The sequence below is a fragment of the Thunnus maccoyii genome, chromosome 13, assembly GCF_910596095.1.
Source record: "Thunnus maccoyii chromosome 13, fThuMac1.1, whole genome shotgun sequence".
In the NCBI taxonomy this organism is placed as follows: Eukaryota; Metazoa; Chordata; class Actinopteri; order Scombriformes; family Scombridae; genus Thunnus; species Thunnus maccoyii.
In genome coordinates, this window is record NC_056545.1 from 28,526,167 (window position 1) to 28,552,901 (window position 26,735).

At 41.3% G+C, this 26,735-nt stretch overlaps 2 protein-coding genes across 5 annotated transcripts in view; one reads left to right on the forward strand and one right to left on the reverse strand.

The window, feature by feature from the left end:
• On the forward strand, positions 1-3,780 carry ckma (creatine kinase, muscle a). The gene is made up of 8 exons (XM_042430098.1): positions 1-105; positions 1,414-1,622; positions 1,771-1,925; positions 2,131-2,263; positions 2,489-2,660; positions 2,762-2,885; positions 2,981-3,170; positions 3,292-3,780. The coding sequence occupies exons 2-8, from the start codon at positions 1,430-1,432 to the stop codon at positions 3,468-3,470; spliced, it is 1,146 nt and encodes a 381-aa protein (XP_042286032.1). The 5' UTR covers positions 1-105; positions 1,414-1,429; the 3' UTR covers positions 3,471-3,780.
• A 194-nt stretch (positions 3,781-3,974) lies between these two features.
• Positions 3,975-26,735, reverse strand: part of mark4a (MAP/microtubule affinity-regulating kinase 4a) — a 28,789-nt gene continuing 6,028 nt past the window's right edge. Inside the window, exons 4-18 of one of the 4 annotated variants that reach the window (XM_042431226.1) lie at positions 23,498-23,546; positions 23,077-23,142; positions 18,973-19,043; positions 18,823-18,879; positions 18,026-18,262; positions 15,760-15,879; positions 15,566-15,665; positions 15,279-15,388; positions 14,887-15,073; positions 14,214-14,425; positions 12,954-13,057; positions 10,216-10,500; positions 8,847-8,929; positions 8,091-8,135; positions 7,906-7,970 (exon numbers count right to left, since the gene is read on the reverse strand). In XM_042431226.1, the coding sequence (XP_042287160.1) occupies positions 7,906-7,970; positions 8,091-8,135; positions 8,847-8,929; positions 10,216-10,500; positions 12,954-13,057; positions 14,214-14,425; positions 14,887-15,073; positions 15,279-15,388; positions 15,566-15,665; positions 15,760-15,879; positions 18,026-18,262; positions 18,823-18,879; positions 18,973-19,043; positions 23,077-23,142; positions 23,498-23,546 (1,791 nt within the window). Of the gene's footprint in view, positions 7,971-8,090; positions 8,136-8,846; positions 8,930-10,215; positions 10,501-12,953; positions 13,058-14,213; positions 14,441-14,886; positions 15,074-15,278; positions 15,389-15,565; positions 15,666-15,759; positions 15,880-18,025; positions 18,263-18,822; positions 19,044-23,076; positions 23,143-23,497; positions 23,547-26,735 lie in introns of all 4 variants that reach the window. The other 3 variants (XM_042431225.1, XM_042431224.1, XM_042431223.1) reach the window with 3 other exon arrangements.

Sequence of the window (26,735 nt, forward strand, 5' to 3'; positions counted from 1 at the left end):
ATAAGCAGGGAGCAAAGACCTCCAGACTTGGGTGACCCCTATTTCGGCTGTGGTGAACAGATCTGATCCCAAGGACTGTTATCTCTGTACTTGTCTGGTGTGCAGGTAAAGAAATATCACACAGATTATTAGGATTGCAGAGTTTAAAGGAGGAGGAGCAGATAATTGGAGACGCGTGGATTCAGAGAAAATGGCAAATGGCAAAATAATTATATTGCCTGCTTTTTATCTTCTGGAGGAAGAATTTTGGAGTCAATATCCATTATGAAATCAAAGGATAAATGCACAACAGTTGCTGGGACGTTTGAATCCATATGATGCATTTCAGGAAAAAAAGAGACTCACTGGGTATCAGAGGTCATTGCATTTTGTCAGATTATTCTCAGTTAAATGAAAAATATGCATGAGCGTGATGTTTATGTACAGCAGTAGCTGCACTGCTGTGGCATTGTTAACTTGTTTGGTTCTCCCATTTGGACGCTGATTTATGTGAACAGGTGCTTCACAGTTTGAGTCATGTAAGAGAGACTGCCTGAAGGTCCTGGAATTGATTTCATCCGTTTAAGAGTTACACTTTTAACATGGCTTTTTTAGCTTTAAGTTAAAAAGACAGTTGTTCTTTGCAATGTGATTACAACATCAAAGATGTTAATTTCATAAACAAGTATGGCCACTGGCAAAATGTTAAACTGCAGTCACTACAGATCACATTTCATGTGACGTAGTAAGTGCGTCATTGCACGCATCAGTTTTCTATTATGCGTGTGATCAGACGATCAAAGCAATAGGAAACAAATTACAAAAAGGCAACATGAATATGTTTATAGATAATTTGGAGTAAATGGATCTTGTAGGACTGTGGTGGAATGGACTGGAGGGAGGCGTGGCTGCATCTTCTCAGGAGTTCAGCATAGTGACAACTTAAAGTGATGTACTAAGTGTTTGATCCTGTGTGGTGAGCCATGATACAAAGAAGGCGCTGAGTATTTTCAGAGGGAATATGTATGTATAACATGATTAGCAAAGACTTGTTCATGTGTATTTATGTGTTAACATGCAAACTGGAGAGCTGCAGCTGTGATTGTGTCAACATAAAATCTCAATGCTACTCGTATATGCTAAGAACATTTTAAAGAAAGGGTATACAGGCAGACCTACTGATGCTAAAAATACCCATCCAACACTCACTCCTCCCCCTCTTCTATTTCAACTGGACATTTGATCCGTTGGAAACTGAGTGACACTTGTCACCAGAATTCCTCTGCCAACACTTAAACTCTCTGCAGCTGTCTTGCAGAATATCCCATATCTCTGAATGCCGAGCATTTTTCCTGGATCTTCAGATCACCATGTTTTTAGATCATTTTGAGCCTCCGTTGAAGTTTCTCATCATGTGTTTACTTCTCTTTGCAGTGTTAGAAAAGCAATCATGCCTTTCGGAAACACCCACAACAACTTCAAACTCAACTACAAAGTTGAGGAGGAGTTCCCCGACCTGTCCAAGCACAACAACCATATGGCCAAGGTCCTGACCAAGGAGATCTATGGCAAGTTGAGGGACAAGCAGACACCCAGTGGCTACACCCTGGATGATGTCATCCAGACTGGTGTTGACAACCCCGGTAAGACACAATTTAGACAAAACTTCCTTTCCATCAATCATAAAATCACCAAATTAAATATGCATTATAAGCTTGCCTCACTCTGGACAGAAGCTATCATCCCTCCTGTCTTCTAACTTACACTCTTCTAATCTCCTTTAATCTTCAGGTCACCCCTTCATCATGACTGTTGGCTGTGTCGCTGGTGATGAGGAGTCCTATGAGGTCTTCAAGGATCTGCTGGACCCCGTCATCTCTGACCGTCATGGTGGATACAAGCCCACTGACAAGCACAAGACCGACCTGAACTTCGAGAACCTGAAGGTGCAGTAACCCCATTGAAGCAAAGACCCTAACCTACTTAGAAAACTCTGAAATTAACAAGTCGATCATGTGCCTTTGACTTTAAAGACTTACATAGACTTGCAGATGTTTAACCAAAAACACCTGCACACCTTCAACTAGAGAAAACTAAATAATCAGATGATGATGCTATGTTTGTGATCTCTTGTTATGTCTTTGTTATTAGGGTGGTGACGACCTGGACCCCAACTATGTTCTGTCCAGCCGTGTCCGTACTGGCCGCAGCATCAAGGGATTCACCCTGCCCCCCCACAACAGCCGTGGCGAGCGCAGACTTATTGAGAAGCTGTCTGTTGAGGGTAAGATATCAATAGTTTGAGTAAATCAGTATGCAAGACAGTGGGGCAGTGAGCCTGGGCCTAAACAATAGGCTGCTCACAAGTATTAGTGAAGAAAGTGTAAGTGATTAGAAAGTGTCATTGACGGATTAGAGGTAAAATATACTTTGATGCCCAACAAGGAAAGCTGATATCTACTTTTGTGAAAGAACATGCAATCTCCTAACTGTACATGCATTTCTCCAGCTCTGACCAGCCTGGATGGCGAGTTCAAGGGAAAGTACTACCCCCTGAAGTCCATGACTGATGCTGAGCAGGAGCAGCTGATCGCTGATCACTTCCTGTTTGACAAGCCCGTCTCCCCCCTGCTGACCTGCGCCGGTATGGCCCGTGACTGGCCCGACGCCAGAGGCATCTGGTGAGTATGACCTATCACTGTCAGCAGAAGCCAGCTGTGAAAACACCTCACCATTTTCTCACTAAGCCTCTGTTTTATCCTCTGCATTTATCTCTTACCAGGCACAACGACAACAAGACCTTCTTGGTCTGGGTGAACGAGGAGGATCACCTGCGTGTCATCTCAATGCAGAAGGGTGGCAACATGAGGGAGGTCTTCAGGCGTTTCTGCGTCGGCCTGCAGAAGGTACACAATGATAGCTGGTCAAAACAAGCCCTGACTGAGCTCAGTGAAAACAGTGTGGATGTTTTCTCTGACTCTCCTCCTTCTTTACCCACCAGATTGAGGCTATCTTCAAGAAGCACAACCACGGATTCATGTGGAACGAGCATCTCGGCTACGTCCTGACCTGCCCCTCCAACCTGGGTACCGGCCTGCGTGGTGGCGTCCACGTCAAGCTGCCCAAGCTGAGCACACACCCCAAGTTCGAGGAGATCCTCACCAGGCTGCGTCTGCAGAAGCGTGGCACAGGTATGCACATATACACCCTTTAGATTGTACACCTGCCGGTCAGATTCAGCAGACTCACAGCATTCTGCATTGTGAAGTGTGTTATCTGTACCTGATCCCTTGTTCTTCCTCCTCTTTAAAGGTGGTGTGGACACTGCCTCCGTCGGTGGTGTGTTTGACATCTCCAATGCTGACCGTCTGGGCTCCTCTGAGGTGTACCAGGTCCAGCTGGTGGTTGATGGTGTCAAGCTCATGGTGGAGATGGAGAAGAAGCTGGAGAAGGGAGAGGCCATCGACAGCATGATCCCCGCCCAGAAGTAAAAAGGGACAATCTTACCTTTTTCTCAAGACCATTCATGTGCAATCGAGCCAGCTGACGGGCATGCAGAGTAAACAGCTGCTCACCTAGAGACTCTTGACTCTGCTCACCTCTTTTTCTTCCTTCCAGCTTTTTTTCCCTCTGTCCTTTTTTTTCATGTTCTCCCGTGTTGGTTGGTAACATCCTGGGATCAGCCTGCACTGAGCTGGGCTTGCCTAGCAAAAGTGGCATCACCTACTTTTTGTTATAAAAAGTAATGATTATTGAAGTTGTTCATACTGCTCAATAAAAAAGTGGCCCATGAAACAAGAACATGAATCATTTTGGTCTTTTGTGCTGCAGCATGGGATACATTACAAATGTACAATTAGTTTCAGAACTTATGAGTATATCTTCACATATTAATACTAGCTTGTCATATGATCAAAAGTTATTTCGAAATATTCAAATTTAGATACCTTGTGTACCATAACTATGAAAACAAGACACCAAAGTGAAGGAAAAAATGCCAACATCAGTGAATTTTATTAATCTTCAGCTCCATGTTCTCCTTATATACCACAACCACTCAAGCTCAGTTTACAGTTTGTTTCTGAGGGGAGGAATTAAACAGTAGAGTAGTGTAAAATTACTCATACAGGTCAAACTGTGTATGTTCTTCAGTCTCATTAAGTTGCTTTTGCATATAACATCAACTGTTTCCAAAGTCCACTTTGAAACGACAGTGCATGTTAAATACTGAGCCCCTGGAATTGTAATACTGTACCATCCACCATCTAAACCACACCAGCGACACATTGTCTCTGAGCAGGTATAACAAGCATTTACTCAACACTCAGGTCAACAAAACTCTTTTCAAGAATTTTTCACAGTAGATTCCACCTAAAAGCAAAGTTCATCCATCTTATACTAAGAGTGAGTTGTTTTACACGAAGTTATTTGCTTTTTAGCCCATTTCACTTCAATTATTTCCACTGAAATGCTCTGCTAACAACCTGATTTCATATTTGCGATCAGGAGACAGTGACAGTAACGTTTCTATGGCTTGAATGCAACCCAGGGCTTTCAACATGTCAGGGACCTCTAAGGATCTTGTGTCAATTTAAGTTTAAATGGCAATGCAGTTAATAAACTGCACAATTTACTCCCAATGTAAGTTCTGATCTAAAACTGACCATTTTTCTTACATACTGTACGTTTGTGATACATTTCATGGCATATCTAAATACTTTGAAGAACCCAGAAGCTGCCCTGAATATACTGAACCTATCTTCTGGCAAACAAGGTGGAGTGAAGTCACTGTATTTCACCAAGCCTTCCTGTTTGTTTTTGTGAAAGGGGGAAGAACCTGGCGCCACATCTAGCACCATTTGTCTGTATCAATTCATGTCTAAAAACCGACCGTGTCTGCTATTCACAAAGCTTCCAGTCCTAGGTGTGCATCATATTTCATTTTTTCCCCTAAAACCCAAACTCTGAAGTCATGCAGGATTGCAGGTTGGTTTTGTTCCCCATTGTCACTGACAGAAACTGCTTTAAACTAGAATTACTTCCCTTGCTCTAGCTATAAATAAACCTTGAGCTCTAAGATATATACTATATTCATATATTTTATATACAGCCACCAACTGACTGATATAAATCCTGTTTTTTTAATGATATTATTCTAAAAAATAAATAAAGTACCTGTGCAAATATCCACAAATTGAAGTGTTTCACATTTAAGACATTGGCGCCCTCCAGTGGCTAGTTCTGGGTATTACCTATACAGGTACACTGGAAGGAGCTGATTCAAGTCAAAGCAAAGTGCATTGAGGTCTATATTACCTAATGCTAATATACACCACAATGAGAAAGGTCCAAGGGACAGGACAATGACAGATTCCTGGTGTCCATATTGGTGTCTGCTTCTCACCCCAAAGGAGGAGGACAAGTCAAACCCAGTCTCCCCTGTTGGGCTCTATGAAGCAGCACACACCAAACAGGACTGAGAAGATGTCATACATGGGTCTACAACGTGAGAGTGTGGATGATGGCTGAGTGTTTCCCTGCGCAACGAGAAAACAGGGTCTCAAACGAAGGGTCAAGGAAAGCCAAAAGCTCTTCGTGACGATAGAAAAAGTTGGTGGTACATACGAAGGTGGTGGACAGCGAAGGTTGGCGTCCCTTTTAAATGTAGGGAGTTGGGGAGTTTCTGATGGGTGGGAAAGGAAATGGGGGTGTGGGGTATCAGGGGAGTGGGTGTTGGTTTTGGGTCACCATGAGCAAAGCCACAACTGAGAGATAGTATTAACAGTAAATCAGCAGCCAAACAACATGATCTCTGTAGCCTACGTAAATATCACAGTACGTTATTCACTAAAAACAGGGAAGGAGAATAGAAAGCTTTCTCAGTTTTTTCTGTCTCTCTCTTTTTTATCTTTTTTTTTTTTACATTAAATATGTACTGTATGAAGGCGCTGGGGGTAGTTCACTTTAAAGGCAACTGGACTAACAAGAAGAAAACACTGTCCACACTGCCTTCATCGTGCCTTTCCAGAACACTCCCCCCTGATCCCCAACAGCCCACAGTCATCAATAATGGACAGACAAGTTAATATACTGTGCCACAAGAAGAAGAAGAGGGTGGACATTTGTGAGTGTATGTTTCTCTTTCTCTGTGTGTGTTTGTGTGTGTGTGTGTGTGTGTGTGTGTGTGTGTATGTGTGTGTAAAGGTGAGTGTGTAATCTGAGAGGTTTTGCTGCTTGGCTGATCCACTTTTGGTGTTTCCCATCGACATACTGAGATGATGACTGAGGTGAGATCACATGGTGCAGAACAGAACCGAAGAACTGCATTGCACTGAAAATCAACCAGACTTGTGTTATTTTGTGGTGGGACAACTGACCACTTTCAAGGGCAAGGTTTGAAAGATTTGAATGATTGAGGGCTTCGAGTTGGAACATTTCTTCTATGTATGTGTCACTGCTGCCATGTCTTCAGTACAATGCTTTTGAAGAAAAGGTAAAGGGATGAAACGAGGTGGGAGGTTGGAAAATCCAAACAGTTTGAACAAGTTTTACTGACGATGACCTGTGCTGACAGACAATAAATCCAGCCAACCAAAGAGCAGAGAGATTTTCTCTGAAAGGTTATCTGCTGTGTGCATGTGAAGTCCATTTCATCCTGTTGCAGAGCCAGCATAACTTACATAATGACAACAATCATATGAAAGTTACCACCTTATAATATTTCACTAAATCAACTGTATTAATTTAATTTTGATATCGGTGCTGCAAAAATATAAAATGGAGCATGACTTACTGCACCATAATATCATCTTTTTTGTGTGCATGAAAATTGAGCTAACTAAGGGGGTTGTTTCTCAAAAAAACATCTACATTTTTTTATTTCTGCTCATCCCATGCAGAGAAATGTGAAAAAAATGTGATTGAGAGTCACCAGTTCATGAAGCTGAAACTCATTAGTGTCAGAGTCAGCCTCTGATTGGCTGTTTCAAATGTCTGTCAACGCAGCTCCCACTGACCTTAATCCAGTGCTGTCGTCACTGCTGTATGTACACAAATCAAAGCAATGCAGCCCTCAGCGGCTGCTTGTTGGACCAACTCCACGTTTGTGCATGTTATTGTCCCAAGGTGATGAAAAGTCAGCAGATAATCATGTCATTGGTAAGGAAGAAAAAACATGAATGGTGTACATAAAGGTGACATATCAAAGAACATTTTTTTTAAAAAAGGACTGGCTGGTCAATGATGACCAATACACAAGAGATGAATTTTCTCTGTAGTGGTGAAAGTGACAGTGGGTAAAAACAATGATCAGAGCAATAAATAACAAAATAAAGAGTCATTATGGCTAGAGTAGCAATAAAAAATATTCAACTAGATTCCATCTGATCCAGGTCCAGTGGGTGCAGTCGCACAGTGAAGAAGTTGGCTGAGCTGGGTGGGGTGATTGGGTGGAGGGGGGGTGGGGTGCCTCAGTCTGTGTGTCTTTACGGGTCAGGTGTGTGTGTATCTGTGTGTGTGTATGGGGGGAGGGTAGTCATGAAAGAGACAGAAGGAGAAGTCTTTTCTCTCGGGTCCAGCCCCTCGCCTCTTCTCACATACACATACACACTCACTCACACAAAAACACACACTCATACACAAGCACACCCTCCGTTCAAAGTTCGAGGTCCTTGGAGATTTGGGTGGCAATGTCCCGAAAAGCTAGTGGTGCCCCCCAGAGTCGCGTGTAGCGCACCCCGTTAGAAGTCTCGGAGGCGCCCGTGGATAGATGGCACACCTCGGCCTCAAAAGCCACGCGGCCCCCTGCCACGCCATGGGTGCAGGAGAGCAGAAAGGGGCCGGCATGGTGGACCTGGCAGCCACATCCAAGCGCCGCCTCCCGCAGAGCCAGTACCACCTCCGCAGGGTCCCGCCGCCCACCGCCTCTCAGATCCCAGCCACGTCCGACGGCCCGGGGCTCGGACGCTTTTTGATACCCAGGTAGATGGCAACTAGGGAGATGTGAAAAAAATCAGATACATGCTCAGACCTTGCAATAACATTAGAAATCAGAAATGATCTATCACCTATTTTCTAAGTGCTGTCTATGCAGCTGGAACACACTTACTGACCTTGTGACCGCAAATCTCCTGATTCCCTCAGATTCATTTGTGACCCTGTAGGACAAACAGACAGCGTAAGAGGTAATCCACTAGAATACAATGAGCCTTACGACCAACCCATGAATCTCAGATGAGATGGCATTCAGCAATGGATATTACACAGTGAGACCAAGCAAGCATCAACAACAAGCACGCGATGTGCGGAACAGTGTGTCCTGACTGATCTCACCTTACAGGATGGAAAAGTTTTCTCATTCACTAATTTTAAAGCATGCAGGTATAAATGCAGTCCTTTGACTTTATAATCGCTCCTGTGCATGGTACTACAGTGCACATCCCCATCCATTATTCACAAAAACACACGGAATAAACATTTAATGACTTCCAACCCATGAACTACAAATACAAAATGAAAACGCCATTTCAAAGGGTATATTTATGCACTGCATGGTAAAGAAGTAAAAGACTCAATGAGGTATTTCTCTATTGATGATTACAATCATCCTGCAAAAAACAATACTCAACTCAAAGTTAAAAACTAAAATCAAATGAATTTTCCTTGATTGCAACCATGCTCGAAACCAAGTGTGTGATCTTGACAGTGTGAAGATGATTAACAAGTCATGCAGACAAGCAATAATTCATAAATAGAGGAATGAAAAAGCCAGGCAGGCATTCATAGACTTAAGTAATTTCAGTGTGACCAGGCAGACAAATGGGGCAGCACAGGCAGACAAGAAAGAAGCGAGAGACATGGGAACTTACTAACTGTTTTTGATCCTTGTGGAAGAGTACAACCCGAGACTGATTTGTTTGAGCCCTGGCGCTTGGATGGGTCAAGGTTGACCCTGATACCGTGACAGGGGGGAAGCAGAACGAGATGAAGGTGGAGAAAAAGAGGGAATACAGGGTAAGAGTGGGGGGTGGGGGGTAAGAGAGAATATAATTGAATAACAGGAGAGCAAGTGGTGGAAAAGAGCGCAGCGCAGGAGCTGATTGGCAAGGATAAAGCTGAGGTTTGATAAGATTAGACATGTGTGATTATGACGACTGGGAGGGAGAGGGGAGCAGAGGATAATCCAGGGCCACAGAAGAGCTCGCCAAAAGGCCTACATGAGTAAAATGTTCTGATAAGCATGGATCCATACCCAGGTTGTGCTCAAGCTGAAAAGCAGAAACTTCACAACATCGCAGCATGATTTTGTATCAGATTTGACTTCCTTGGTTTGTCTTCCGTGGACATATTTTACATATGAGCTGACATTCTGTCGAGCAACTTACACTCACTGCAACAGCAGAACAAGCCTCAAATCCTAAAAATCCAAAAATCTGAAGGTGCCAAAAAGTAAGGAATGCAAACATCAGGCCTTTGTTGCCCATGCAAGAACATATAGGGACAAGAAATAGAATAAAAGCTACACAGTAGTGTAAAGAGTTATGAAGGACTGTAGCAACTGATAAGGTAATAAGAGCTGCATAAATTTATCAAAATGAAAAAGTCCCCTTTTAATAAGTTGGAAGTGTAAAAAAAATAAACATATTAGTCAACTTGTTAATATTATCTGACAAGTCATGCAAGTCATACAAGTCATTATATTAACTAGCCTACTACTCTAAGTTATGACAGCAACAGCTAGAAGGAATAGTTTGACATTTTGTGAAATACGCTTATTTGCCTTCTGGCAGAGAGTTAGATGAGAAGAACGATACCACTCATGTCAGTACACTAAATGTGAAGCTAAAGTCAGAAGACGGTTAGCTTAGCTTAGCAGAAAGACTGGAAACCAGCAGAAACAGCTAGCATGGCTCTGTCAAAGTTCAAAAATACACCTACCAACACCTTGTAAGTTGTATCTTTGTGTTTCTCATTTTTTCAATCCGCACAAAAACCAAAGTGTAAATAGGTTAGTGAGCTTTACAGGTGCTGGTAGGGTGATTCTTTTACCTTTGAACAGAGCCTGGCTGGCTGTTTCTTCCTTCTTGCAGTCTTTATGCTAAGCTAACCTAACAAACTGCTAGACATAGCCTTATATTCAATGGACAGACATGAGACTTTTGGCCAGAAAGCAAATAAGCTTATTTCCCAAATGTCAAAGTATTCCTTTAACATGTGTGACATGCAGCGTGCATCTACCTGCGAGTGAGTTTGGAGGTCAGCTTGGTGAAGAGGTTGGAGGTTGCCCTGGTGCGGGCGTGGGGCAGCGGGCTGGCGTCATGATGAGACAGGGTGGGTGAAGTGGGTGGAGCAGAGTAAACCGGGGGGCCACGGTCCCTCAGCTGTCCCCCATGAAAGGTGCTGCGGATTGTGGAGCCTCGGGTCAGGCGGCATCGGTCTGAAGAGGAAGAGGAGGAGGCAGCTCCGGCCCCAGAAATGCTGAGCGTGGAGGGAGACGCTGCGGGCAAGCGGTGGCCAAGAGAGCTGCAAAGAAGAAACAGAAAAAGGAGAAATTAATTTAGCCCAGTCATCGAGTCCTTTTTACCCTTTTTGAGTTTCTTAAAATGCTTAAAGAGATCTATTTATCATTTCAATAGATAAAAACCCTTGAAATAAAAAGCAAGACTACTATAAGTATCCATGGATTTTTCAACATATCAAATTGTGTTCTTTGACAATAGTCCCACTCAAATTTCTTCAATTAGAAAAGAAATTAGAATTATTTAAAGGAGCATGTCATCATCAAGTGTGGACGTCAATCTGCAATATTACCTAAACTGAAGTAAAGCATTTCAAATGAACTGCATACTGGAAGAGAAAATGCAATTTTTCTGCTGGCTGTTTATACCTGTTTTTACAATTCATCTGACATCTGATCCCTGCACACCAACATACTGAACAGCTACACTCCCTATACAGCACAATAACTGGCCCCCTGGCTATATGTTTATTTTAGTTTCAAGTTTTCACACACATTGACTTTCTCCAGGAACTGGCATCAGCAACAGAATCTGGTATGCCTCTAGAGACCATTGTCTTTAAAGTCCCCCTCCACTCAAAAATGTTTTTTTTATTGTTCTTCACTTGGATGTTTGAGCTTCACTGTGCAGAATGATGTATGTGCAGAGTTTGACACTAGAAGGCTGTTTTCACATTCATCTGCTGAAGGAGGAAAGTTTCTCTGTGCTCACATTAAATCTGAGTTTAAGGTGTGTACCTATGAGCATGATTTGTGATATCACAACTACAACTTACACAAGTGTGATGTGGAAACTTGAAGCCTCCAGTGCACATACACTGGGAATGTACTTTACAGTGAAGTAGGAGACATCTTGTGTCCAACAGTTAAAACTTTTAAGACATAAAATATTTGCATGTTGATAGATTCTGGATTTTTCAATGAGAGAGAAGGAGTAAATGTAAGTTTTCAAGTGGATACATTTTTCAACTTTTTTGTAGAAAAATCCTTTTCAGACAGAAGTCATTATTCAAGACAGAGTATTTTTATACATCATAAAAATGTCTGCAGGGGATCTTTAAGCTATGCCAGCTTCTAATACTTAACAGCTATAAAGATGGAAGAAATGTTTCCACCGTTGTCTGACTTTGAGGATGCAGGCATAATGTTAGTAGAGCTGTAGAAACAGAGACGGCAAGCTTCCAAGACACAAAGTGCACAGGGAAATTCTATTTCAGATTTTCACACGTACTTCTAACAGCACAACTGAAGGTGACAACTGCTACCTCTTAAAGTGGATATTATCAGGCAAAATAATTGAAGCATCCATCTTGCACCACCTTTTCAAATTTTATGTACAGTTTAAGCCTTGAGAGTTTATATTGTTAGCTGGACCAGCGATGGACCAGTCCTATAACCCTGAATGTTCATTACTGACTGACTGATTGACTGACCACTGAGTGATGAAGTTACACCATTGGTGCGACTGGCCCAGTGTTGGAGATTCCCCATTGGCTGTTGCTCTTTCAAAATGAATTGGTGTGAACAGTTTCTATTACATCCTCAGGGGGCGTTTACAGTCGAGTCCGGAGCGTAGCTCACTCTCAGTGGGACTGAGAGTGAACGTGGTCCCAAAATAAGTTTTATAATCACACATTTACCAACTGAAGCGTCTCTCAGAGGCTCCAACACTTACAGAAGTACCAATCCACAGATACAAAGAGACACGACGCATCCACTTTACCAGCCTGCATGACGGCTAGCAGCTAGTTAGCATAGCAAACATCGTTAGCATAGCCATGCCGTGCTGTGTGTAGCCAGACTGTATAAAAATAACGTGTTGCTGCAGTGTTTCCAGTTTAACAACACTGTGCTTTGCAGGTGACAGGTGTCTTTATAGTGTTTGTGTGCTTTGAAAGACTTCATGGCGCAGATATAAAGTCTCACAGCAGATGGACTGTTAGCCTAGCATGCTAATCCTATGTAAACGAATGGATGAGATCATATGTTTACAGACACCTGCAGATAGAAACAGATGAAAGTAGGGGTAGTTAACAGATAATTACAATAGTTATAACTAAAATTAAAATAAGTTATATTTCAAATCAAACATCTGAAGATATAAGTGGAAAGTATTGTTCTTGCATTTATACCCTTTTTTTTTGACATGTCATCTGATATGCTACTTCACTTTAAATATTACTGGGACCACTCCAGAAAATTGCAGAGGAACATCTAATATCCAGGTTTTTACATCATAGACACTACCACTGAGTATCCCTGTAACAAATTGGCCACAATTACGTACGTTATGTCCACCATACACAGTCCAGCCACATACTAGGTTTTGACCATTTGTGCAGATGTTGCTCCATCAAGCAGTTAGCACCTACTGACTCGAAATATCAGATGCCACTGTATCTGTGAAATATCTGTACAAACAAATATGAATATTTAAACCCCCAAGACAAAGTGGTACCTGTTGTCTTTGCCGTTCTGCAGAAGAGAGTGCCTGTCAGCGCCCGAGCGGTCTGTGCACACATATGTATTCCGGCGTGTCATGGCACTTCCAGGGATGTTATTCTACAGAGAGAGAAATAAGGTAAGAGGCAGGTACTAGCTAAGAGTCATTTTGTCGTTTAGTGGAATGAAATCCACTACATGACTATGTCTCAATATATGTTTAAAACATTATACTAGCAGCATGACACATCTGTTTATTTCACAAAAATATCTGTAATTGGACTGATATCAGGAGTAACCAGGTTTACACTGAAAGCTGTTAAAAATGCTGTTAAAGCTGTTTTTTATGTTAAATTGTTCTACTGTCATTTATAGTTTATCATTTATAAGTGCTTTAAATGTTTAGCTCCTCACAAAATATACAAAATATTTTTATCTTCTCTAAATTAATCAAATGATAAGACATGATTTTTATTTCAACTCCACCCTAAACTGATTTGAAATACAAGCTGTGAAATATTTAATGGGCTGAGTGAAGGTGGAAATACAACGGGATGTTTTAACAGCGGCAAAATAAAAGTCAGAATTGCAGGCCCAGGTTAATGTTAAGTTGGTCTTGAGTGCAAACAGTGAGAAAGCTACTGACAATAAACAGGCCATAACAGCTCACTAGGTGTCGTTGCATTTTTTTGTGATTGTGCATGCAGTGGGAGGAGGTCCTGATGAAAATAAAGTAACTGAGAAAAAATGAAAATGTGAATAACAAAAATTTGAAAATTTTGCAAGAACTTTTGAGATGGTCCCTAACTTCAGTTTCTCAGTTCTTGTCTTCTGTCAAGTCAAGAAAAAGGGCCAGGTTTCATGAGGTAAAAATACCACATGTGCAACATCAGTCAAGCTTCATCCTGAACTGCACAACAAATCTGATGAAAACTTATTGTTATTGGAGAATTGATCCTCGCTGAATGTCTGAATGTCAAACTCAATATCATCTATATCTTTGTGTTTTTTTGTTTACATTTTGGCAAATCTGAGTCAAGCTGTAGTTCCTGTTCACACTGTACAGTCAAAAATCACCTGGATTGCTTTGATACTGAAGAAAAACTCTGAATCCGATAGTTATAACATTCACAGAGGTTTCCCTCAAAGACATTGGTGCCAATTGTAAAGAGTGAGTTCCACTTATTGTAGTAATGCAGGATTGGCCTGGACCCCTTTTTCTGATGCTTCAGGAACATCAAAGTCTCCTTCCTTGAAAAGGAAATATAGTGCTAACCGTGGTGGCAGTCATGTCTTTGCGGCGATCTGGGATCTCAGACTTGTTGGGGTTGTTGGCACTGCTGACCATTGGGCTGGAGGGAGGGAGGCTATGGCTTCCCATCACGCTGCAACTGGCCTTACGTGAAGGCATTCGTCCCTCCCGCAGTTCCCGGTCGCCTGTGCTGGTCGGGCTCCGTTTGGGGTGCATGACGGGCATGGAGGGCCCGCCTTTGTTGTGGAGGACAGCAGAGCGCAGACATACAGAGACTCATATAAGGAATATTCTGCATATACAGTGGGATATGCAAGTGAAAAATGATCCATACAGCTAGTAAACAGCCTATGCATGATCTGGCACATGAAGCAGCCTGATCTTATTAACAATAACCCAAATAAGCTCTTGTTCCATTCAGGAGCATCCAGGTAAGACACTTGGAATAGTTTATTATATTGATTAACAGTTTCCGTAACTATGTTTTCTTGTTGGTTTAAACATTGTCCTAACAGACTGTGAAAGCAAGTCTTCCTATACTGTATCAACTCTTCAGGTGTGATTACAAAATGCATTTTTATATGAAATTTTACCTTTTCAGTTGATTCATGGAAAAGTGTCTCAGGTAGAGCTTTATTTCGTGCCTCACTAGCTGCCATACCACCTAAAGCATTAAGAGGTAAGAGGAGAGACTCACAGAAGTCGCTGTGTCGTCGCTGCCTGTGGTAGGTGGAGGCACCGCGCTGGGTCTTGCTATGTGAGGAGGAGGTGGAGGAGGAAGAGGAGCCAGTGGCTGAGGAGTGCTTGTTGGTCCCATTGGTGATGGGGCTGGGTCGTACCCTCGCCAGGGACAGGCTACTAGCTGTGCGAGTCTCACTGCCGTCCTATAAAGTCATAGCGATACTGGATTGAAAGGTGTGACCTGATAAATGGTATCTGAAGATTTCTCCCCAAAAAACAATACAATAATGTACATTTACAAGAAACAGGTCAGCCTGGTATTTCACTCATTACAAGTTACTCTGGCTAGTATGTCAGCTAAATACTCAATAAGCATAAATAAATATTAGGTAGATCTATACAACTCACATCGCCTTTACGGCCCAGCAGTAAGTAGGTGGCGGTGACCTCATTGTATTTCTGATTGAGCAGAGAGTCTTTGATTTCCTCTGGAGTGAAGCCCATCCCGACCATCACCTCTGAGGCACAAAAACAACCAAATATGGAAGGTAAGGACAGAGACAGTGATATAAAACATGTTGTAACTTGATAAATTTATCATGGAAAAGACCTCTTAGTACACTCTTTGAACCAGAATGGCGGGCAGGCTGACCGCCAGGATGTAAGCTGCAGTAGTGGTGGCCCAGCTGACTCACCTATGCGAGCTGGATCACTGTAGTCTTCAACAGGTTCTATATGGGGCTTCAGATCGTCCCCATCATACCCTGAATTTATCCACTTGTCCTTCATGACTTGCTGTAGAAACAGAAACACAGACAAACCTCAGCTGGGTTTGAATTTCACATGAGGTCAATTACGCCGTCTGTGCTGCATGTTTGGAACTCCTCACCTCCAGAGTGCACCGTTTGGAGGGATTGAGCACCAGGAATCGGCGAAGGATCCCCTCACAGTCTGTGGACATATAGAAGGGCACGCGGTACTTTCCCCTCAGCACACGCTCCCTCAGCTCCTGTTGGCCACATCCACCGCATGTTACATAGACAGCACATTTAGAATTCAACAAGCAAGAACAAGATGTTGCTTAAGACAAACCAGGTACCAACACACCTTTTAAAGATGCCACAAGAGGAAATCAACAGTCACGACACATCTCCAAATCATCTAAGCCAGTAGTAGAAATTCCGACTCATTCAGACTCCACTCATAAAGATCACTCTGTTCATTTATGTTGAACTCACTTGTACTTACATACAACTTATTCAACGGTACATACAAGAATTCCACACTAGTCTGAAGTTCTCTGATAAGACTAGTTAGACTGATGTAATAGTGTCTGTTGCATAAAAATGTAAATCCCCAGGTCGCTCACTGCAGGCAGTATGCTGGGGTGCGGTCAGATATGAGAGGGGTTAAATGCACATTTGTCTCCACCCTCTGGTAGAGCTCTAGGGGGTCACTCATTGCCATCTGCTGGATTTTGGATAGAAAGTCCTACTACAAGGTACAGAATGCAACCGAAGAGAAGACAGAGGATAATCCTTTCTCACTACTATTCATCAGTGGGGGTAACATTTAGAATGTAAATTATTTTTAAAAAGGCCAATATTAGGTATTATGTTCATCTGTTATATATCTATACATGTACAAATGAGCAGATATAATGAATAAAAACCTGTTTTGGCAAAACTGATTATAAAACACTAAATGTAACTTGGTCTGTTAACTGACACTGAGGCTAAACCGCATAAAAAGGGAAGCCAGATTAACAGTCTCTTCTTTTAAGTCAATACGCATTGATGTAAGTGTGTTTCATCAAGACACATACAGAACAAACTGTACATGCACATATTAACTGTAACTGCACACTGTTCTACAAGTATACACACAGAAAAAAAGCTTTAATAATCCCATTGTACACTGACTTCACAGCACCAAACAGCAGACAGACAAGATTAGTGACTAGCTGGTGAACATAATGGCGCATTTAGCAACTAAGGAGATTTCCTGCAGGAGTTGGTGGAGACCAAAACAGAGAGAATATTGGACTTACATTCGTCAGTGGCCAGGAACACGACTCCAACTGAATGCTGATGTTGCTCTGTGCTCTGTGTCTGTACGCCACTTTTTACAATATTTTTTATAGAAAAAAAAGGTCGCAATTCAGCAGTAATTTCATGCAAAACTAAAAATTTGAACTATAAACTTTTAGTCAGTGAACATTATAAAACAATTCATATAAACAAAAACATTTTTTTCCAGGAAACCACTGGAAATGAGGAACAAGAAGAGAAACTAGGAGAGACACAGGTCCTGGACCACATTCAGAACCAGGCCATCATATCCACACGTCACACACTGAGCCATGACTGAGTCACCAGGATGCCACTACATCCCTGGATTAGATTCAGACTTTATTCGAAGGCCCACGTATTTGCCCTTTGCACTGGCTGTGCCAGGCAGAAATTCTATCATCCACTGTAAACTCATCACCTAAATCTAAGATAACACTTTAAGCAAAGAAAACCACTCAGTGCCAACATGATGCTTAACACAGCATATGGGTTTCATACGGCACCAGAGAATGGTTCATCAGCTATAAAATAACATATATTCATTATACTCAAGGGTTTAATCATAAACAGAGATCTTACAGTGCCTGTGCCAATGTAAAATATTGCACAGCAGCAAAACAGATTGGAAAATATATATACAGAAACATGTCAACACTGTTCAAAAGAGCACAGACAATGTTACACACACTTCAAGGCCTATCCTGTTGGTTTCTCCACCTATGATTTTATAGTTGATATGAAGTTAAGATAGAAAATGTAGGAAAACTAAATCAGGTGTAGACAAGTTAAAGAAAAGTGGAAAAACTGAAAAGGCAAATTACAACCATCACCAATTACTTCTGGGCTGTACTGACATTCAAGACAGTAAAAACACAAAACCCTTTAAGAGTCTGAGGATAGATTTTTCATGCTTTTAAAAATCATACAGCAGTCTCAATTTTTAACTCTACCAAATGTAGAGGGTTGTTTGAAACTACTCATTTCAATAAATGTGAACCCATTACTGTTACCATCACTCCCTGAGGAACCATCCTGTCTGAGTGCACCCAGACAGACAGGCAGTCCCTCCTCCCATCCACTTGCCTTCAGGTTCTGCCCATCAAATGGCAGCGAGCCGCTGACCAGCGTGTAGAGGATGACTCCGAGACTCCAGACGTCCACCTCGGGCCCATCATACTTCTTACCCTGGAAAAGCTCAGGGGCAGCGTAGGGCGGCGAGCCACAGAACGTGTCCAGCTTGTTGCCCAGCGTGAACTCGTTGCTGAAGCCGAAGTCGGCGATTTTGATGTTGGCATCAGCATCCAGCAGAAGGTTCTCCGCCTGAGTCATACATACATTGATGCAGAGGAGGAGGAGGAGGCAGGGATTGACAGCAGGAGGAAGGAAGGGTAGAAGAGAACAACACGTTGGGGGAGCAGGAGAGAAAATAATTGGATGGGGGAGGAGAAAGAGGAATGAGGTAAAGTGGAAAAACAGAGGAACAGGAGTTGTGATGGAGAAAAAAAGCGAGAGCGAATGAGACAGATGGGGAGGGGGGTGGTACTTGAGTGTTGTCCAACAACAACATAGATACTGGACATGACTCATACTGTATATATGTCACTGTGTGTGTTCAGGAATGTAATAATCTATTAGAACAGCAGCCAGGCTCTGACTGCCTCTACCCTTCCCAGCTTGGTAAAAAAGAGCCTCTCCACTCGTACTTTACTGTGCGATTAAGATGCTAAAGGGCCCTTTTCACAGACACAGATTAAGACTAGTCCCAGATTATAATTTTCAGTTCAGTGTAATCTGTCAGTGAAAGAAATGTCCTAGTCTTGGACTAGCCTTAATCCCCCCATTTCTGAAAGCAGCCCAAAACATCTTCTGGGCTTCCTCACCTTCAAATCTCTGTGGACAATGTTCTTCGTGTGGCAGTAGTGGACAGCAGAAACAATCTGTGGACATGAGGAGACAGACAAACCTGAAGCGCTGACAATTAAATGTGAGGATTGGTGCAATCTAGGTAACAAGAGGCGGTGAGTTCTTACCTGTCGAAATTTGGCTCTGGCTTCAACCTCCTTCATTCTTCCATGAGACACGAGGTAGTCAAACACTTCACCTGTGAGTGAGTGATAAATAAACCCAGAGGCATTATAGCCATACACTTATTTGATATACTGATGATATACACAATACATTTTAATCACATTAATTCAGTTTTTTATATTTATAAATTACAAGTGCTGTCAAGTTGTCAATTTCAAGTTTATTGTCCCCAAAAGAAATTTTTTCTTGCAGCCAGATGAAACATAAAACACACGGACTAATTTAGAGGAGAAGATTGATATCACTCTCATATGTGTCCATTCAATATGAAGCTAGAGCCAGTAGCCAGTTAGCTTAGCTTAGCATAAACACTGGAACAGGAAAAAAAAGCTAGCCTGGCTCTGTCCATGGGAACAAAATCCGGCTACCAGCACTAATTAACACATTATAGTTTGTTTAAAGTCATACTATTTAACTTTTGAAGGAAGAAATAACAAATTCTTCTTAAAAATGAAAAGTTGGATTAACAAGCAATGAAACACACCTTTATTCAGTTCAGTATACAGTTCAGTTTTGCTGCTAGCGTGTTACCTGGGCTGGTACGTTCAGTGTCTTAATAGCTTACGTTAGCAAAGTTTAGGTAGATATTGCTGCGTTAGTAACATTACTGACTCTGTTTGCTGACATTATAAGTCTTTTCTACTTGTGCCACTGCTGCTCTGTTTAAATCATTTCCATAATCCCACAGCTGCCACACTCAAAGTGGCTGCTGTGACAGTAAGTCAACAAGACTAGGTCAAGACCTAGTATATGACTAGACCGTGTATGGTCAGTGTGTGAAATTGTGACCAACATGTTACCAGGATAGTCAGCTGTAGTGTCTATAATGTGAATTCCTGGATCTGCAATTTTCTGTAGTGGTCCCAGTAATATTTTCTGGTAAAGTGTACTGCAGTAGCATCACATGACGTAGTTAAGCTACATTTTAGTCATAATATGAATGCATTTGCAAGAACAATACTTTCCACTTATATCTTGAGATGTTTGATTTGAAAGATAACTTATTTTAATTCTAATTATAACTATTCTAATTACCTATTTGTTAACTCCCCCTTCTCTTTCATCTGTTTCACTCTGTGGATGTATCTTGTTTTTCACTCTGCATTGAGTGTTTTGTCAAGACTGATTGTTATTTGGGCTTTAACTGTGTGCTCTCCCTCATGCCTCTATGCGCCTTTTTTCTGACTCTTTTTCGGTCGATGATCATGGCGGCTGCGATGGAAACGAAAGTTTTGACAGCATTTTGCAGAGCAGCCGCCCCATACTAAACTGATATAACAACTACATGAGTCTCACATTTTACCTGCAAGACTTGTGTTTTAATGATGTTGGTCATCGTTTGTGATGTGAAAACATCAGAGAAACAAAAAGTGTGCGTCTTGGTATTAGTTCAGTTATAAAATCCAAACGCACCACAGAGCGTCTCTCCTGTTGGCTGCTGACAGAATCGATCACACTGGGCGCTAGAGGGGGAGACGCACAGACGCTGGTACATGTCTGTTCAAACAGGAGTTTAGCCGACTTCACTGCATTTAACACCGGAACTGAGAGTGTCGGAGCTTAGGGCAGGAAACACAGTCACTCTGCGTCATGCTGCTGTCCTCCACTTTCATCATCTCACACTGATTCATTTTGAAAGAGTAATGGCCAATGAGGAAACTCCAACACCCAGCCGGCCAACCAATAGTGTAACTTCATCACTCACTCAGGCACTCACGGACAACTGCGGTTATATGGCTGGTCTGTTGCCGGTCCCACCAAAAATGACATAGTTCCACTTTAATCTATACAAAAGCAGAAGTGTTTCCATGTCTTTAAACTAAGCTAACTGCAAAATTGGTATAGATCTCCTCAGCAAATTCTTGGCAATTAAGCGAACAAACAAAAGAACAAAAGATACATAAATCAATAGGCACCAATTGACAGCATAAGATCAAACTTGGAGAAAATGCAGCCATTATCATCCAAGACAGTCATGATGGCTGGATGTACTCCATGTTTTATCTTATGCTGTCACATGTCATGTACTAATTCACATAGCACTACAGTAATTCCAATTTACTATTAACAATAGTGACACTTAATTTAAAATCAAAACTCCAGACCATGGTACACCCCAGGGGAAACAAATATCTGAGCATTTGTGTGCACCACTTTTGTTAAACCCACACACTGGTCAGCAAAACCGGTCACAGGCGCCAGTTATGTGGCTGCTTTTGGTCTTGAGCTCTGTGATATTTTTGTCCCACCCCGGATTCCCTTGAAAGAATCTCACTAGGGAAATAATAATAAAATATAAATCTGGGATGAGTAAAAGATAAAAGAACTTCCTCTGCTCTCACAAAATGTTTTTGACTAAACTCTCATCCCACCTCATGATCATTTCCGTACAGTCCCTTAGATCTCGTTTTAATATCATTATGTTCATGAAATATAAATTTTGATACAAGTGGAAAGTTTCGTTTCATTTTGGTTTTCACAAGACTTCAGGCATCCCTACAACTCCTTATGGTCTTTTTTAAAAATCTTAGATTCAAAGTAATATGAGCCTGACAGAAAGCAACATTTGAAACTGTGTCTGTGACATTCTCCAAGGTCACACTGAGCAAACGATATGTTTTGGGTCAGAACACAAAAAAAACAGAATAGGTGACAAGAAACTGACACAAACAGAAACATAGCAAAAGGCTAATGGAAGCCAAAAGAAAAGGAGAGCAGTGTTGTGTTTACAGTCAATTTAAACTGCAGCACCATTACTGCAGAGAGGCTGCTCAGTTATTTATGTTGCGGCTCCATACTCTATAAACTTTGAATGTAGAACTGTACAACACCTATTAGAGGAGAGTCCACACTCATCATTTATAAGGTACTGTCTTTCATATCAGATCAAAAAAAAAAAAAAACAGCTGCTATTAACTGCAGTCAATTAAAAGTATTCCCCAATATCCAGATGTTTTTTTTTAATCTCAAGAACATTATTGAAACTAATTGACGTACACTGTAAAGAAGTGACTTCCTCATATCAGATCAATTATTTAATTAGTTGGTTATTATTAAAAGACAGTATAATAGATTCAATCAATTGTCAAAGTGGGCTCAGATGCAAAATGAAATTGATACATTGTTCCCACATTGTGGTGTCAATTATATTTTGCAACATTAATTGACAGTACAAGCAGTCATTTTCATTATTTTCCTGAACTATGGAGGGAATAACAGGTGTAGATCTAAAGGAACAGTTTGACATTTTGGCAAGTACTCTTATTTGCTTTCTTGCTGAGAGGTACATGAGATTATTAATACCAATCTCATATGAAGCTGTAACATGAAGCTACAGCTAGCAGGCAGTTAGCTTAGCTTACCACAAAGACTAGAAACCATAGACTGTATAAAAATAATGGACGCAGCCACTGGTCACCCATTGGTTTGTGGACTCTATTCTGAAGCCTTGAGTTTTGACCATGGCCATATTATTTTTTTTGGAGCCAGAGGTGATGAGAAGTGACCATATTTGGATGAGAGTGTGGAGCTGAGGAGGAGCTCCACACCTCACGCACCACTGTGGTAGCATCTTGTCAATCACAAGGTATATTTGTATTTCTTTATTAATTATATGAAGAAATGTATATATACACCGGCTCTATCAATGGTATAATCAGTTTTGTTTGTGCATATGTTGTATGTACATATTGTTCTGACAATAAAGTTAAACATAAAAAACGCTTTCCCCGTTTCTAGTCTTTATGCTAAGCTAAGCTAACTGTCTCCTGGCTGTAGCTTCATATTAGTGTACAAACATGAGAAAGGTATCAATATTCTCATCTAACTTTCAGCAATAAAGCAAATATGCTTATTTCCCAAATTGTCAAATTATTCCTTTAAGCTGTTCTTAGATGAGGAAAAAATACCTTTGAAACAAACCAGTGTTCCTGCACTTTCAGCATTAGCCATCTTTTCACAACACATCCAATTAGAACCACTAAACTGCATAAAATACTAAAATACATATCATAGCATTTCCTGGACATGACAGTCAAGGTACCCACCTCCACTGGCGTACTCCATGATTAGGTAAAGGGTCTTATCCGTCTCAATCACCTCGAACAGCTGTACTGTAGCCCAAAACAGAATCAGATTAAAATCAAATATATAAAAACAGATCATGCTCACGTTATAAATAATAGCACAGCCGTCTGCCTATCTGTCTTAATACTGAGGAACCCGCCGCTAATGCTGTGGGGGTTTTTGATCCATATGACATTTCAGCTTTAGAAAATCCAACCTCGTGACCTCTATATGAGGTCTGAGTCGCTGCTTGCTACAGTTCGGTCAATGAATGCTCTAAAGCTCATTCAAAGCATTATACCTCCGTCTGGTCACACATATGGAGGCAAAACACACACACACATGGACACACACTCAGACACACAAACATAAAGCCTGTTGAGATGTATGCATGTGCCTTACCTATGTTAGGGTGATTTAAGCCTTTCATTATTCGTACCTCCCGAAAGAGCTGGGAAGAAGAAACAAAATTTTGTTTTAACACTCTCTCCACACTGCAGTAAATCTGTGCTTTAAAATGTATTGACAAGGGCATTTTTACAGATTTTTTTATTCATTGTGTTCATGGCAAGAAATATATTTATGTATTATATTATTATATTTATGTATGTAATATGGAGTTGAAGTGGGGTTTCTCAACATTTTCTGGACTGTGACCCTGTCTGTAGGTCCCAGAATTCACATGAACCCCAGCAGTTGTTGAGCTGTCAGGTTGTCATGTGAATATCTGTGTGACAATACTTTTATTTCGCTTTTCCGGCTTCTCATTTTAACCTGATGAGCGTTAATTTCAACAGCTGGAATATGAACCGTAACAACATTCAAAATAATTCCTATTTATCAAATTCAATTATTTGTCAAGTTAAAATGACTTCTTGCAAACAAATGGCTTTAACTCAGTCTTCTGATGATATAAATCCCAAATATGAATCATCACCAAAACTTATCAAATGTTTGAGGCTAAAGTCCAGTCTAACCACTAAATTTAACTGAAATAAAATTATGAGATTTGTCCTGCTGAGACACACACACACAACCTAAATCTTTGTCATTTGCTTTACTGTCAATGATCCAGCTTTTATATTTGCTTGATATTTGTCTGTTAATACCTTGTGAATCCCATTAAAGTTGTAAAATATAGCAATTTAAGCCATTGCAGAAGAATTTCGGTTGCAGTGCAGAATTTGACATCCCTGCATCTTTTCACTGTGGTGTCAAACACAAATTGGACTCAATGATTATCTCCTGTATACCCCTAAATCTCTCTCATATTACCAGGCTTCAACTTATACTGGGTGACTTCACCAGTAATGCTTGTCCCGAGTAATTTTGGCAGCTCAATAGTAAGATTAACATGGAAAATTTGCCTACTATAATCATATTCATTAGCATATTAATATACAACTTCGTAGATTGGTGAAGGGAGTATAGAGGCAACATTACATGGATTGGTTGTTTATATGTCATATAGTCTTTATAGCACAGTTATGTGGAATCGATTCTGCTGCTGATACCAGAATAAGAACCCCTCAGAGATCGGGGGTGGACCGGTACAAGCAGACAGATTTATACTTTTGTTCTAAAAATAACAATACGCCTTTCGGTGTCTGATATTCATCCAAATGAGAATTTGCGAGGGTGACAACAACCAAAAAATCCTACGCACCATAAAAAAAACCCAACAAAAACAAATGGCCCACACACAAATGTGATGAATCTCCAGCCAAAAACAGACCAACTTCTACTCTGTCTGCGTACTTCTCACTGCATGTGATATGTCTACTCTGGGATATATTTGTACACTTTGTCAGAGCACAGCAAGGGATTAAATGTGAGCCAGCTCCCCTGGTTTCACGTATATAACAGTACAGTCCCTCAACAAAAGACCATTCTGAAACCAGCAATATCCTCCACGTCGTAGACTCTGCAAAACAAAACAAAAAAAACAAACAAACAAAAAAAAAAACGATGGTGTGATAATCTTTTCTCCCTCTTTTCTCAATCCTCCCCCTCTCCTGTTTCCCGATGTGTCTCCCTCCGTTCCCTCCTCCTTCATTCAATTCCTCTAGCCGTCTTCTCCTCTAGCAGTGCCACAACGTCACTGTTGCCATAGCGACCCAGGTATTAAGACCGGGCTCTTTCCCAGCTTCTCCAGCTGTGCTAGAGGGAATCTTGGGATACGTAGTGCTGAAGCATCTCATCATCCGGCGTCCCATTAATTCCCTGCTCGTCACGGCGAGGCTGAGCGGTCAGATCCGTCAAAACAGTAAAAACAATCCCCCGGCAACATGTTCGACCCCGCTCATCGCTAACGACCGCAAATAAATAGCAAACCTACGATGACACTGACAGGGATGGACACACATGCACTGTGGCTCCTATTGCAATTCCTGGCTGCAATTAAAATCTAGCAGATGGAAACAAATTGAATTAAATGCAAGTTTCAGCTTCAGTCCAATTTCATCTGGCACATATTTTGTATTAAGGTGTCCTCCAACATCACAGAGGCCAATATAAAAATCTGTAACCTCCTCCTGTAATCTGTTATTTCCTCTTATGATAAATCCTTCTTCATGGATGTTGGGATTTGATTTTCACATCTGTGATTTCACTTCCCTCTTTTCCTTCCTCCCCCCTTTTACCAACCCCTGTACAATACATCTCCCTCTTTCCTTCTCCCCTCTACATACATTACCATCCAGATTATGCTAATATGGGCTCTTTCATGTCTTCAGCACTAAGGATTTTCTCTAGCCCGCGGGTATGTAAAGAAGCCCACTATCATCGCCAGCCAATTGTAGAGTATTCTCTCCAATCAGTGGCCAATCCTTCACCTCTCTCGTCAATCCTGTCCTAAATGTTGCACCCATTGTCTCTCACGGCAGCCGGTCCGGTCCAAGACAAGCACCAGGCAAGAAGGCAGGATAACATGCAAATTGGGATTACAGTTCCCGCAAAGCATCTAATATTCTAGCAGGTAAGGTAAAGAAAAACATTTTCTGTCATGATATAACAACTAGAATTATGATGAGTCAAAGCATCCGGATTATAGGAAGCCAGCGATCAAAACGGCAACGGCTCACTATGGGGAAAGTAAATTGCATTTATTTACTAAAGCCTGGATAATAACAACCCAAGGTCATCGCTATCATTGCTCTCTAAATACAGAGATTGAGAAAAAAGATTATTTACAAAAAAAATGTCAATAAACCAAAAGGGTTATTTTCTTTCATCGCTATTTATTCTGACATTTCTATGATGTTGTTACTGGTAAAGCGAAAAATAGTAACAATTCTATGGGAAGATTTTCAATTCATCCATACCTCCTATTTCCAGTAGGATATATGACATAATTTAGGGGGGGGGGGGGGGGGCTTTAATACCGTAATACTGTTTCAGGGGGCCAAGAAATCCTACCTATAACCCTGCTAGTTTAATCCTACATTTCACCTCATGTGAAGAAGAACTGGTCTTTTTACTGTATGTAGCAAGACATACAGACATCTTCCAGTCAAACTACATCACACGCACACTACACACATATAAAAGAACAATCATTTCATCCCTGATTTGATCCTTGTGGTCTGTTCACTTCTTGCCCACAGGCAGAGCAGCTCATGCAGGCCGAGGGGAGGTAGAA